Here is a 14,634-nt window from a genome sequence, read left to right as displayed (position 1 = left end):
TATTTTTTCCAAAAGTACCGACGGTATCGGTATTAAAAAATTACCGCAGTACAGTAATTTGATACCATAACACCGTGGTATTGCCCACCTCTGACCGCCAGTTTTAGCAAACTAGGTCGCGGAGTCATGCTATTTCAAGTACGCAAAATTTGATGGCTAGCATAATGATGATCTAGTCAGGCATAATTTTTCTGGGTCTCGGGCTTCCAGTAAATTCTTTTTTTTGGATACAAATACGCCCTAACTAGTTTTCGACAATAAGACTTTTACGATCTAATAACTGAGTTATACGTTGCTAAAAACTGGTCTTGGAAGTGTTTAAAGTTTCCGTTAAGGTTGGTGTTAACTCAACATTACGTTCTATAGATTGAGAGTGACGTATTCGTTTATTTCTCTGGTGCAACTTCAAGAGGGAAGTTGAAAGCTATAATTTTTTCTTTCTTGCCTAATAACTATGATTAATCAACAACCTGGAACATAGACTTTCATAAAACAAAACACTATTAAGATGACACAACCTCTTCTATTCGTTTTGACAGAAGGTGCATTGAAGTCTCAAATATACTTATACTCAAATATACTCAAATGTAGTTAACATGTAGATACAACAACATTTCTATTGTAACAAAAACACCCACCAAACTTAACACATCAGTTTTATGAGCCTTGCCGTTTGACAGGTCGGCTTAATGAAAAACGCGTATATGGTTAAAAATTAACACTCGTTTGTTTTAGATAAGACTTTTCATCAAATGGAATTTACCAAGCCAGTGTCGATATATTTACAAAATTATGTCAAAGCTTTTAGCGTTCCAGGTTTGTACTTACGTAACATAGAAACAATCATCATGTGACTGAAATTAATAAGCCACGCAGACAACAAACACTTGACTATACCTATAGTCAATATTAGCAAGGACGGTACCGGGCTATAGGAGTTAGAACTAGTATGCCATTAGTTGCCTAAATCAATTAATGTGTAACATTTGTATTAAATTAAACCCCATACTTGCAAATGCATCCAAACCCGTCCTTTGAAATACCCGCTCAGGTTTCGGGCAAAGACTAAAAGATTATTGGGTTTTATAACATCAAAAAGACACTAACTGTATCAATGGTTGTTATCAGATAAGCAAGCTTTTAAAGAACACCCTTTAGGTATCTTAATGGCGTTTTGTACCGCAGGCAATAGATTTCTGTTTCAGGCGTTACGTAATCTAGGCCATTATGCAAACACGTCGCTCTAAAGTATAACTCTAAAGTCTAAACTAAGTTCCTGTTAATTACAGGTTGTGTAAAGGGGGAATTCCATTCTACCTCACATTAACTGTATGAAGATGGCCGAAAGTATTTGTATTTTTAGCTAGGTCAAGGTAACTGCTGTTAGTTAACGTGATTTATTATATCACAGGTGCATTACTTTTGTATGTTACAACGGTATTATAACCAAAAAAAGATTTATTATTTTTGAGAAGAGTTTTCTCAGGCGCTCGAACTTGCGCTAATAATTTGTTTTTGGGTCTAATTGTTTTATCATTATCCCCGCACATGACGCGTTTCATACAATATGCTGGTGACGCTTCATATGGCAAAAAGCAAAGCCAAAATTATGATGATATTGCGCCTTTGTGTCGAGACCGGACTTTTAAATATTAAGCAAGCTGAATACTGATTGAACCAAAGAAAGCTTGTTTAGTCATATTTGCAGCAGAAAATTGAATTTATCTGTTGACTAACATCAGGAAAGTTTTATTCAGCCTACACTGGTTACACACCAACCAATTTACTTTATCCGATGACATTTTTGGGCTGATAAGGACAACAAATATTTGCTGTTTAACTAACGCTTTTGTTCGTTGTTTGCATAAACCTGTAGCTTTAGAATACCTAAAGCAATTATTTAGAATTATTGAAATCAAAACTGGTATATGGTCTCATAATAATCGTTATCATCGGACTAAGGAAAGTTTTTACACCACTTAAACTCGGCGAGGATTTCTAATCTCTCTTGAGCCCGGTTACCGAGCTATGGCCTTTGTGCAAGTTACGACTGACACAAACAACTTTTTGTTTTTAATGTATTTTGTATAACCTTGTATAATTTGTACTGTGTATATATTTTTGTAATTTTTCTTTATCAGTACCACGGAACATGAGCAAGTGTCGTTAACGCGTTGCCAATAGGGATATGCCGAACCCGAGCCCGAACGTCACCATTTTAAGTGTTCTCACGAACAAAAGCTTGACTCTTGGTTTTAACCGAACGTTTGTTTTTTCAACAAAAAAAGCAAAAGAAAATAAATATTCTAATGTACGGTACCAGAAATCTTGCTGTGCCCGTCATTAAATTCAAAAAATAGTGTACAACACGCCACACATTTAAAGGTTGTGTCACCACAATGTTTCATTTCTCTTTTAATAAAACGGTAAGGCAAGCACGTCAAAACAAAGCTTTCCATGCATCGTCGCCATAATGGTCCATGAATCTTCTCTCCACTTCTTAGCTTTCTTCATCTTTGTTATCTTCAGCGAACATGAAATGTTCTCAGAATGTTTATAGAATATCTTTACTGCTTCAGAAGGCAGAAAGCTAGTTGCGTGCCTTAAAAACGGTAATAACTGTACATGTATAGCCTATTTACTGCAGCATTATCATACAAAAAGTGCTGTTGAAACGCCGCGAACAGTCAAAAGATGATGACTTCCATTCATTCAATAAAATAACTTTTAGACTTCAAATAAATTTTTGGGTTTGGTCTTGTAGTTTTGGGTTCGGGTTAAAAAGATATGGTTCGATTACAACTCTGGCGTCGCCAAAGCTATAGTGTTGTTGGCTTTAGAATTCCATGTGCGCTATACGTGCAGGCTGATGCGTTTCTTGCGATTCTTTGTTGTTTTCATCTGAATCTCTTTTCACCACAATGTAGCGATATTCGGCTGCTTCTTCGCTCCACCCTTCCCTTGAAAACACTTCCTTTTTCATTGACATTCGGAGATATAATGCAGCATTTCCAGAAGATGTTGTTCTTGACATTACGTAGCCTACGGAAAAAACTGCTGCTTGAAGAATGATCTCGTCCAGATATTTGCCATCAGTTGCGTTTCTATCCAAATATTGATCCACGTTTTCGCCTGGTTTTATATCTGTCTTCCAGATAACGTTTTATATCACTCTTCCGATATAGGCCTAAGTAAGTTAATAACACACGAATTTCTGATGCTATCATGGGTGAAATTCATGCCAGTTGACTTCTGATTCGACGCCAGGGCGTGGAAGAAGCAATTACCATCATCGGGGCTGGAACTGCATCTGTCGCGTTTCAAAAACGGTATCCAACTAAAAGTTATTCATTTATATTTTATTTCATGAAAAACTTCTGCGTGCCAGCATCGCTGTTTATTTAGAGTATATAGGCCTATATACAACATTCGAGCGTACATTTTTTAAAAAATTTGTCATTCAACTAAACTAACAAAAACGTTTCAGCTTAAACTATTACGGTATTTTATTTTAGCTAGCAGAACATTTGAAAGTATTATTTGCCTTTTATAGCCTATACATTGTTTATTATATCTCAATACAATAATATCAATCATACTTCCAGAGTAAACCTATATTTTTTTCTTTTTTCATAAATGCACTTGACCCTTTGTGGAAACCGTAGATTGATGATTAACCGGTGTAAAGCTGTTGCCCGGGTTCCCCGTTTACTTATTTAGTTATAGGGGAGACCGGGGCTAGTTGGAAAGCGGGGTTAGTTGAAACATAGCTGTTTTAGTACTCCCCGAACATCTTTGTAAATCTTTACTGCTCCTTAGTGATTGACAACTATGTTAACTATTCGCCATATTAATTTGATTGGTCTCAGAGCAGAAGCATAAGAGTGGTACACGTTTTTCTGTTTTTTACACTTTGAACTAAAATTCGAGCTTGTTGGTAAATATAGTGTAACATAGTGCTCTAGAGAGATAAGTGAAAGTTCATTAGTCTATATTGACCGTAGGTGCCATGGTACCAGAAAGGGCAGAGACAATTAAATTACCTGGTTTAGTGGCTACATAAAAAGTAAGTTTTCTCTCCCATGTGTATACGGGGTTAGTTGGAAAAATTTGAATGGGGTTAGTTGGAATATGTAAAATCATATGAGTAAAAATGTCTTTTATTAATACTTGATGGAATTCATATTTTTTACTTATACAGCCTCGTACAGTTAAGTTGGAACTTGTTATTTGATACAGATCGATAAATAGCTACACTTTATAATTGAAAGTATGCGCGAGTATAAACGCAAAACTCAACGTGGATCTACGCGGATCAACGAAACGCTGTCAGCAGAAATTTGTCTTCCCTGTTGACTAGTCGGGCTAAAATCCACAATAGATTGATTGACATTCAAAGAACAGACACTTTTGAATACTGTATATAACAAATCGATGTATGTTCAACTAACCCCGTGTGGTTTTCCAACAAGCCCCGGCTTCGGGGTTAGTTGAAACACGTGACTGAGGTGTGAAAAATTAAAGTTTGTGCGTAAACCTGTAACAATTTCTGGTCAGTCTTTTGTAATAAGTTGTAGATGATCGTAGTCATTATGCCAGACCTGATAAAGGTTTCGAAGATCATTCTGAATTTTGGTGGTTTAAATTTTCCTAAAATTTTTTCCAACTAACCCCGGTCTCCCCTAGCCTACGTATTCAAAACATAAAGTTGGTTACCGGCCCCTGGTTAGCCTATTCTTATAGGCAGTTACTTAATCGTTATTTAAGATGGGTAGCGTTATACCCAGGGTTGCCATACCGTCCTTATTTATAAGATTTGTCCTTATTTTAAAGGTCCGTGTCTTAGAAAATATGTTTGTCCTTTTTTCTAAGAAATGTCCTTATTTTCACTTTCGTCCTTATTTTTAGGGCGGAGGTGGGCACTTTTGTCCTTATTTTGGGCATTTTGTCACCTTACGATACCATTTTGTACCAAAGAGATACCAAAATTATGAACATGCAGATAGTGTCTTGTTTTTTTTTTTTTTTTTTTTTAGGAACATTGGTTGCTTTCTCTTGTTGTATACTGTTTAAGGTGGTATTCGTCTTTCATTTTCTAGTCGTCCTTATTTTTGAGTTGAGACTGATGGCAACCCTGGTTATACCTTTGCACAAAATAAAAAGCGCCTATACTTAGTGAACTCTTATTTACCGTTCAGAACTTGAAGGAGAAATATCTTCTTTATTTACATTTTACATCTTTAAAAAGGGGAAAATTTCGCTCATTTTGTTGACAATTATTTTATCCACACAAACAACCAACGTTATAGAAGAATAGCCATAAAATTAAAATAAATTTCTTACAGTGCAATAAAGAATTTTGTAATGAATAAAAAGAATAAATAACCTACACTGTGCTAATTTCAATTCTTCAGTATGCACTATGCAATTTTTTTTGAAAACTTTTGCAAGCAGACGTTTGCAAGTGACACTAAAGTAGTTGAACTATTGTTTCTTAAATTTTTAAAACGAGCTTTAAAACAACTTAAAATTTTCACAGCTTAAACTGCTTAAAAATAAAAACTTTTGAGTGCATCGCTAAAAATTTTCCACGTTCCCTGCAATTGGTTATCTAGACCTGGCGCAATATCTGAGTTTATCATCCAGCACTCAATATAGGGTATTTCCCTGGTTCAACACACCAGGTTTTAGTGCACTTTTTGATTTCAAGCGTCGAGCCGTTTGAAGGTTTTTGTTAACCCAACTTACATGTTATAACATAGTAACCTAAACCTAACCAAAATCTTCCTTCTAATCTAAATTTAACTTCAATTAAACCCTAATAACTTAATTTTTTACATATCCATTCTCTTAACGTAAACGCCTATTTTTAACTAGGCCTATACAGGCTGCATGATCTACGTACGATGAAATGTTTACCCTGAAAATTAAAACCTGAGTCACCAATTGAAGCTCAGGAAAGAAGCATTCAGCTGCATAGCGTGTAAGTTATGTAAATTAGTATGGAAACGATTCGTGAAATGTTGCAATTATCACTTTTTCAAATGTTTTGAATTTGAGCTTTTGCTGTGGTGAGTAATATTGTGATATTTCATTAATTTGATGACTCGTACGGTCGTACCCCGGATTGTTACAGTCATAATTTTTTTCATTAAGTTTTAGTGTTGCTATCATGATCTTAGGATTAGCATTGTTTTAGCAAAATCGAAAGGTTGATAGCTTTACGACTATTTGTTGTATGTGCGCTCACCACGATGGAATTAGGCTAGGAAAAAAGTCATTTTCCAAAGCTCCATGCAAGTTAGTCAGCCAGATTAATTTCTGAGGTCAGTGAGTCGGGAGCATCACAGTTCAAATGCAGCAGTAAAGTAGTAGTTAAAGTAGTCGTTTTCAGACTGGAAAAAAATTATGCATGAAATTTTGAGAACAATCTACACAGTTTTGGAGATTTTCTGCCAACATTCACACAAGATAGTTAAAAGTATTTATATTTTGGGCAAATGATTTACTTAGTTCTGTATTCTTTATGATTACCTAATAAAACTTCAAGCAATATTTTATTGTCAGTTTGTCACAACTGGGATTAGTAAAGTTTTTTCTTAGCCCTGAGCCTAGTAAAAAAAATTTACTATATACCTAGCCAATCACGGACACAACCTTGACACTGTCAACTCTCATACAACCTCAAATAACCCTGTGGCTATGTACAACATGTGCAGCTATTTGCAAATATGTGCAGATATGTTCAGCTAATAAAATTGTTTCTCTTGCTAGAATTTACACTGCACAAAGTTAAACATGCATAAAGATAAAATAAGGAAATAAAATTTAAAACCATTCCTCGCATGATGAATAGTCACTAACTAAAGAAAAAGTAAGTTGAAATTAATAATCACCCTGTTGTTTGGTTACGGTGATCCAACAACTTTGTGCAATTTGAAGTCTTTACTAACTGCCATAGGTTACCATGTTATCAATTTTTATTCATCCTACTGATGCTGTAGCGGCTGTCAGCAGATATAGCTTGTATTGCCTGCTAGTGCCAAAGAGCTTATTATTAAATTTATATATAAAAAGAAAAAATTCGTGGTTCATAACGTGTATGTCATCATACGGTACTGCGCTGCCTATGCCGCTTCAAATGACGACTTCAGCTGTTTCATGTCATTTATGTTTCTACACCTCTGTAAATAAATTCAAATCAAATGAAATAAAAAAGTTGTTTTAACATAAAGATTTGTATGTTAGGGTGAAGTTGCAGCAGTATGCTTCCCGCTAATTATTAATTGCTTGTTTGGCACTTGAACTTGAATATATTTCAAATTGGTAAAATTTTCATACAAACACTAGATTGTCAGTGATTGGTTTTGCAAAATGGCACCATATATATATTTCAGGACTGTATGAATGCATAAACTACGCAGAGAAATTTTATAACAATATCATACTCCTCGTATTTTCACAATAAATAAAATGATTTGTCAATCTGTTACTGTGATTTGTATATAGTTAGCGAGCCAATTCGCTAGCTTATTGCTCAATAAAAAACTTTGAGCATTTGGTGCTGCGTGTTACCTATGAGATTGGTACAAAGGCTTTATTGTGGAAAGTTAATAAATTGACTTCCGTTCATCCAATGTTTTTCATCGCATTGGATGGCAAGCTTCTGTTTTTGCATATGGAAGGTTGCCTGCACTTTTTTTACTCACTCCTTCGGCTTCTAGGTATTTGTGGAAGGTCTGTTTCAACTTCAGTTTTGAACATTTTTGTTATCTTTTCTCAGTTGGTTTCTATTTGAAGGCTATCCACGTGTCTCTGTCAGTCTGCATTTCCAGGCATCAGTTTATGTCCTGTGAATTTTATCGGTCTTTTTATGATCATGTCGCTCACTGTTTTTTTGTTAATGTAAAGCTGCATTAAAAGTTTTTATGGAATATAGTCACTGCTTCCCAATCGCCATTCCCTATATCCAGAAACAAAGAAAAGACTATCACAAGAAAATATTTTCATATCAGCTTAGCTAAAAAAAATAAAAAAATCATTAAACAAAAGTATTCTTTTAACGTTTTTGTAAGCACCATTATAAAAAGTACAACACAAAATTGAGTGAAAAACTTGGTTGCACAAAGTGAGACTCAACTTGACAAAACTATGTCAAGTCAGGTGGCAAACAATTCAGTGCTAAACTACTTCAATGCTTTGCTATAATCATGAACTTAAAATTTTCGATTTTAGCGTGAGCGCTTTCTATTGGGTTTACTTCAAAATGTAATCAAACTTTGTAATTATAATTTATATTATCACAGTGACAATGAGAGCTCAATAACTCAAATAGAAGTGAATGCTTAAAACTTTAGTAAAAAAACGTAATTGCAGCAATTAAACTTAGAAATCTATTCCTTAGGTTGTCAGTGGTTCTGCGGAATCTTTGTTATAAAGTGATTAGAATCTAGTTTGTATTAATTATTAGATTTTAAAGTTTGTATTTTTACCATATTTTTATGAAACCAGGATGCATTTAGACTAATTGCAATGAAAATATATTTGTATTATTTTGTGCTATTTATTTTTCGCCATTGGCTGTGGGGAGTGAAAAGTATGGTGCTAAGCTTATAGTAGAATGGTTAAAATAGAAGTTTGCTCACAAACAATCAACGAACGGGAAAAATCGGCTGAGCCTTGAGAGATTAAAACGTTCCAGAAGTAAATGGTGCTCTAATAATAAAAGGTTAGCACGGCCACTAAACCCAAACATGTTAAGACAAAACTAAATGCTAACAACGAAAAAACATAAAAATAGATGCCAATTTTAATACTTACATTAATATGCACACAAGGCAATGAGGTCATGCTGCATTGTGAGCATGAGGATGGTTAAAATATAACCTACTAAAGGAAACACCATCACTGTGACTGGGTTCCCGTTTCTGTGGCCAGGTTGAGAGCGCTGATGAAGCCATGAGGTGCATCGAAACATGCTGATACATAAGACGTACTACTTATGAAAAAATACAGCATGCTTCTATGTTCCCGTAAACAGATTGAATTAAACATTCTAGAATTTTTATAATTTAGCTTCTTTAGTGATATTAATTGTAATGATTATGGTTCAATATATATATAACATCAAAATAAGCCCATTGCCAATAACAGTAGCTGGGATTAAGGAAGGGACCTGTGGTGCTTAAGCTATCATTTTTATTTCCTTGCACAAAAGAACTACAGTGCATGTTATAGCAAATACACACATTAAAGCAAGTGTCAGTCAGACAATTTGATGTGGCACACTAGTTTGTTATGACAAAACACTAAAATAATATATGATAGTATCACAATCTTTATTCTCGTGCATAGAAAAGTTTTTGCTTGAGTTGACCTGGCTATTATTCCTTACTTTTAGAGTGCTTGTTACAGGTCATTCTTGTTTGCAATGACAAATGAATACATATTTCATTTTTTTTTGTTTTTTTGAAAACGGTGCATAATTTTAGGCACATAAATTACTTAAATTTTCTATCATAAAACTGGGAAAGAGAAAGCCCAAAGTTTAAAAAATACACAGGATTTCCCAAAACTGTGATCACAGTTGACAAACTCCATTTATACATGATATTTAAAGATGTAATGAATGATTTGTTATAAAATAAATGCTGTTCAAGGTCTGAAGCAAAAAACCGAAACATTAAAAGTAATCAAAAATTTCAGTTAATGAAACTTGAGTTGAGAAAAATTTAAATGTATTTAATAGTCCTTTGCTTCTGTCGGTTAATTTAATTTAAGTAAACCAACCTTTTTCTTTTAATTTCAATCAGAGTGAAGTTACTGAGCTTCCATGTATATATTGAAGTAGTTTTGCACTGTGCTTAAGTTTACAAATTTACCATGGAAGACTTCATTTCCCAAAGGTAAGTTTAAAATTTTGAATAATGATTAATATTTGTTTCTCTAAACTTGTTTTCACTTAAAAAACGATAAGCTATTGGAAAGGGGTTAATGATCGGTCACCACTAAAGAATCATAGTTAAGATTAATCTCTTTTCTACTTGGTTAACAATGAGTTACGAGTGAGTAAAGCTTTTAAAACTTTCTTGTACCAATGAGAGCTACCTTATAAAATTTTCACTTCGATTCAATTTATGTTTTTATTGGCAAGGATTTTGCAAGAAGCTGACAAACCTTTACAATAGACAGACTTTCTGGCATTTGTCATGCATAGGTTTGCATTCATTTTATTCTCCATATATCCATTGTTCAAACGGGTACATTAGAGCTTTATAGTTTTCTACAAACGTTTTGCAAGCAATTCTATTTTAATAAAATTACTATCATCTATTTTGTTAACTTTACATACATAGTTTCGTATTACACTGTAGTTTACAGACGTGTCAGTTAATATAATTTCTACGAAATTGTCGAATCAATTCTGTAATTAAATTTTTTTTTGACCAATTGCACTATTTTACTGTTCAAAGGAACTAAGGATAAGAGAATAAATGAATGAAACATGTGCTGCAATACCCTATCTTGATTGTATTCAACAGCAATGAATTGAATCATAAACTTTTTTTCAAAAGTGCAAAAATTATGAGTTTAGCCCTTTATTTATTTTGAGTAACCATCATTTTGATAGAAATATTTTCCATCATCTACGTCATGGCAGCCATTTATTTACCCTGTTAAATTTCTCTTATCAGTTGGCTTCCTTTACCCAGAGCAAAGTTGATTATTAATCTGATGTAGCAATCCGTTCACCAGTAAAAAACAAGTGGTTTCCTCAGGTTTTTGTTGTAAATAGGCAGACAAAGCGATTATGTGGTAAGTCATGCAAAACAGTATAGATTTCAATGGCTTACGATTTGAATATGTTGTACCGGTATATGTTTTATAATTGTCATGGTCATCTGTGGCAATTTCTTTAATATTAAAGATAATTTCATTTTCTTCACAGGAAGCATTTTGCCAGATTTTGCTTGCTTTTGGCAGCTAGTTGCATTGCCAAAGGAGAGCTATACGAAAAGACAGGAGTTTTTGGATATTTTTCATCCAGGGACTTTCCTGCCCCCTATCCGAACAACTTAAATGACAAATGGGTGATTTCAGTTCAGCCAGGGTACAAAGTGGTGCTCTATTTTACAAGTTTTGACCTTGAAGATTCTTTTGTTCTAGTCCCATGCTCTCAGGACTTTGTTGAGGTGAGATTAAGCTGCTAAATGCAAACAAATTTGTACAATCATACTGAAAATGTCATAAAATTATAATCGATAGTTGTTTAAAATTAAAATTATATTCAGAATATCAGATATTCAGAATAATTGGTTGAGAAATGAGGTTATTTTAGTATTATTTTTGTATACAAGAGTTTTTAACGTTATTGTTGTAATGAATAGCAAGAAGTTCAAGTTTATTTAATTGTTTTTTTGAACTGACAAACAATGTGTCAGACGATAAAAGGCCAGCTGTTGTATATATCAATGTGTCATAGATCCTGGATGGACCATATGGAAACAATACTATGACAAGACTATGTGGAAATTATGATTTATATCCGTAAGTGTCTAAATTTAAAGTTGACTGTTTTAGCTCAAACTGTGAAAGAAGTCTGACATTTTAAAATTTCACATTGATCTGACACTTTACTTAGTGATGATGCCCCGAAATTGTACACACAAAAGTTCAAATCGGTTGCAAACCGGTTGACCGTACGGATGGTGTCTGACTATTCCAACGATTTACCCGACACCCCAAGCCCTGTTGGATTCAGAGCACACTACTATGCTGAAGGTAATTAAAATTTTTGACACAAAGACTTGGTTGCTTTTAACGTTGGTATGAAATGTAAGTATTTGTCTGCAGACAGGAACGAATGTGTAGAATTGAGGGAAGAAGCTGCTGCTTCTGATGAACCAGAAAACGTTGGCATGTGTGAGCACTTTTGTAACAATTACCCTGGTGGGTATTACTGCTCGTGCAGACAGGGCTATGTGCTTCACGATGATGGATATAGCTGCATAGGTGGGTTGCGTATGAATCAAATGCGAATATTGTGATTGCAAGTCTAATTGTGATCTGAATGGGGTTGCCATAAACATGCATATATAATTCGATTGATTTATTCTGTTTACAAAATCTGTTTACTAAATAGGAATATCTATCTGTTTACAAAATAGGAGATTGTGCAAATATGATTCTGTCCTCTAGAACGGGAGTGATTGAGTCGCCAGGTTATCCTGGCAAATATTCTAGGAAAACGGATTGTAACTGGAAAATTCAGGTTTAAAATCTTATTTTGAAAAAGTCATGTGTATCTAAAAAATAGTTTCTTTAATCAATGCACGAAGTCAATTGTTCCTTGACCATTTGTTTGTAACTTCGTTGATATATTACTTAATTATTTGAACATAATTTTTCGATATAACATACGTAGACAGAAGCTGGCAAAAATATGGAACTTACTTTTGACACATCTTTTCATGTGGAGGAATATCAGCCCGGAATGTGTCCATATGATTACCTTCAGGTATCAATTAGATGGTGTTAGGTGCATATTGCACATATGTGTAACGGGAAGGTTGCTACCACCTTGCCCAGTTATCCATCTCATTTCACGAATCACCGGAGCAAGGTTGTTGTTATTTTATTTAAAACGTTATAAAATGCCACTGATAAACCCCTCAGCTCGCAAGGTCTAGCAGCACTAGAAAAACAGCAATCATCGCCCGCCCAGTCTGCCCTGTCTCGAATGACCATTCAAAACATCATCACACTCCGAACTGAAAACCGAAAATCGTTTCTATTACATTGCTGTCTCCCTGTTCACCTTTGTGATTGTTTTTTATTTGCAAATATTAGCCTATTCAATAGACTACATTGCATTGGAAACGATTATCTTCTGTAATTACGTGTTTAGAAATTATGGCATCTGCTTGTGAAAGCTGAGATCGCTGAGCTGAGCTGTGAACCACGCACGTGCTTATCTCCTGCTTGTCATGGTGTAACACTTCGTAATTTCCACAGATAAATGACAGTTCGGGCTCACGTGGATTATTCTGTGGCAGCACTCCGCCCGACGACGGCGCTCCTATAGTTTCAACAACAAACTGGTTTAAATTGCATTTTCATACTGATTATCTCACAGAACTGACCGGTTTTCGGATTAACTACAAAATCAACGGTGAGTACCAACTTATACGCTTATTTTTTCCACTTAGCAACAACAGCTCAAATAAATGCAGGTGTCACAACACGAGTGTCCGATTATGACTGATAAAATCATAAAGCATTTTGTTTTGCACGGGTACTTAATTCTTTGATTTAAATAACTGTTTTTATTTTGTTTGTAGTTGTAATTTTTGTAGAAATGTTTTTGATTGATTTTCAGAAATTGTCTGTCCACTACCCGACCCACCACTCCATGGACGTCTAGCTCACGTCACGGAACCTTCACAAACCTCACCCGACTTTATTCCATTTGGGGGCATAATTAGGTTTGAATGTAACTCAGGTTTTCGGCTGCTGGGAAGCCCCAAGGTGGCCTGTCTGAAAGATGGCTCGCTGAGCGATCATATTCCGATTTGTGAAGTCTTCTAAAGGATTTTTGCAACGCTTGTAAATTACAGATCCTTAGGAATCGTGACTAAACGTTTGAATGTGCATTTTGAAACATTTTTTCCTGAATTTGTCTGCGTGTAATTCTCATGTACCGTTTTGATTGTTTTACCATAATTTTGAATTAGCTAGCTTGTTGAAATTCTGTGTTTACTTAAACTCATCACTTATAACATTGATAAAGCTTCCATTTGTTTTAACTGCCCTTTTAATTAAAACAGCTTTTGAGCCTTTATGTGTGGATGATGTTATCATGGTCAGGGCTAAGTTGACTTTACCAATTTACCAAATACCACTCGTTTTGTGCTTGGCATGTGAAGTACCTTACAGTAGCCTATGTTGTAAAGTCAGTTGAGGTATACTCTAGTTTGCCGCATATTTTCAATGTATGCTTGATTAACATGATACGAGGCTGGCCTGTCTTGTTATTGAGTTGTAACTAATGCTCATTGCTTGCTCACTGCCTAACTTTTTCGCTATGCTTTAATTTTTGTTTTAGTAAGTTTGTGCTGTAAGATCAGCTCAGTCAGGCAATCAAGCTTTATTCAACCGTCATTTAAACATAATAACGTTTCGTTCAAACAAAGTTTATGTTATCTCGTTTTTTAGTGGCTGACCTACATTTGTTAACTCATTCAAGTCGAACAGATTTATCAATAGCGTACTTATGTTCAGAAGGGTTCAAAGAACCGGCTGTATAGCTATGGATTTTCCACTGAACGCGTTTATTCTAAATCACGCCTTCAACAAATTTATTAAAAACAAATTCTGCAAACAATTTATCATTTTAGTTTTCGTCAAAAGCACGGTAGAGACGAAAAAATCAAGCAAAACGTTATTACGGGATCAGGTTGTTATTATGAATGGGAAAAACTGACAAAGCCGAAAAGGATAAAAATGCGCTTAAAACAATTAAGCTAACATTTGCTGCTAACTACTAGCACAGCCACTAAACCCACAAAAATTATAAGCTGATGAAACATTTTAAAATTGACAATATATGCTTGTAACAAAAATTTATATGGATAT

At 34.6% G+C, this 14,634-nt stretch overlaps 1 protein-coding gene across 1 annotated transcript; it reads left to right on the top strand.

Moving 5' to 3' along the window:
• Positions 1-5,965: 5,965 nt before the first annotated feature.
• Positions 5,966-13,840, top strand: LOC143468663 (mannan-binding lectin serine protease 1-like). The gene is made up of 11 exons (XM_076965994.1): positions 5,966-5,983; positions 9,813-9,905; positions 10,695-10,815; positions 10,949-11,192; positions 11,483-11,547; positions 11,642-11,781; positions 11,854-12,012; positions 12,168-12,271; positions 12,425-12,517; positions 13,015-13,171; positions 13,379-13,840. The coding sequence occupies exons 3-11, from the start codon at positions 10,811-10,813 to the stop codon at positions 13,585-13,587; spliced, it is 1,176 nt and encodes a 391-aa protein (XP_076822109.1). The 5' UTR covers positions 5,966-5,983; positions 9,813-9,905; positions 10,695-10,810; the 3' UTR covers positions 13,588-13,840.
• Positions 13,841-14,634: the final 794 nt, after the last annotated feature.

This window comes from Clavelina lepadiformis, chromosome 8, assembly GCF_947623445.1.
Source record: "Clavelina lepadiformis chromosome 8, kaClaLepa1.1, whole genome shotgun sequence".
NCBI classification, from domain to species: Eukaryota; Metazoa; Chordata; class Ascidiacea; order Aplousobranchia; family Clavelinidae; genus Clavelina; species Clavelina lepadiformis.
Note: the sequence above shows the minus strand (reverse complement) of the source record. Positions and strands in the feature narration are given on the sequence as shown.

Excerpts from the sequence above, each read along its gene's own strand:
- LOC143468663 (XM_076965994.1), top strand. Across the intron at positions 12,013-12,167 it reads TGATGGATATAGCTGCATAG|GAGATTGTGCAAATATGATT; the intron begins GTGGGTTGCGTA and ends TTTACAAAATAG. Across the intron at positions 13,172-13,378 it reads GATTAACTACAAAATCAACG|AAATTGTCTGTCCACTACCC; the intron begins GTGAGTACCAAC and ends ATTGATTTTCAG.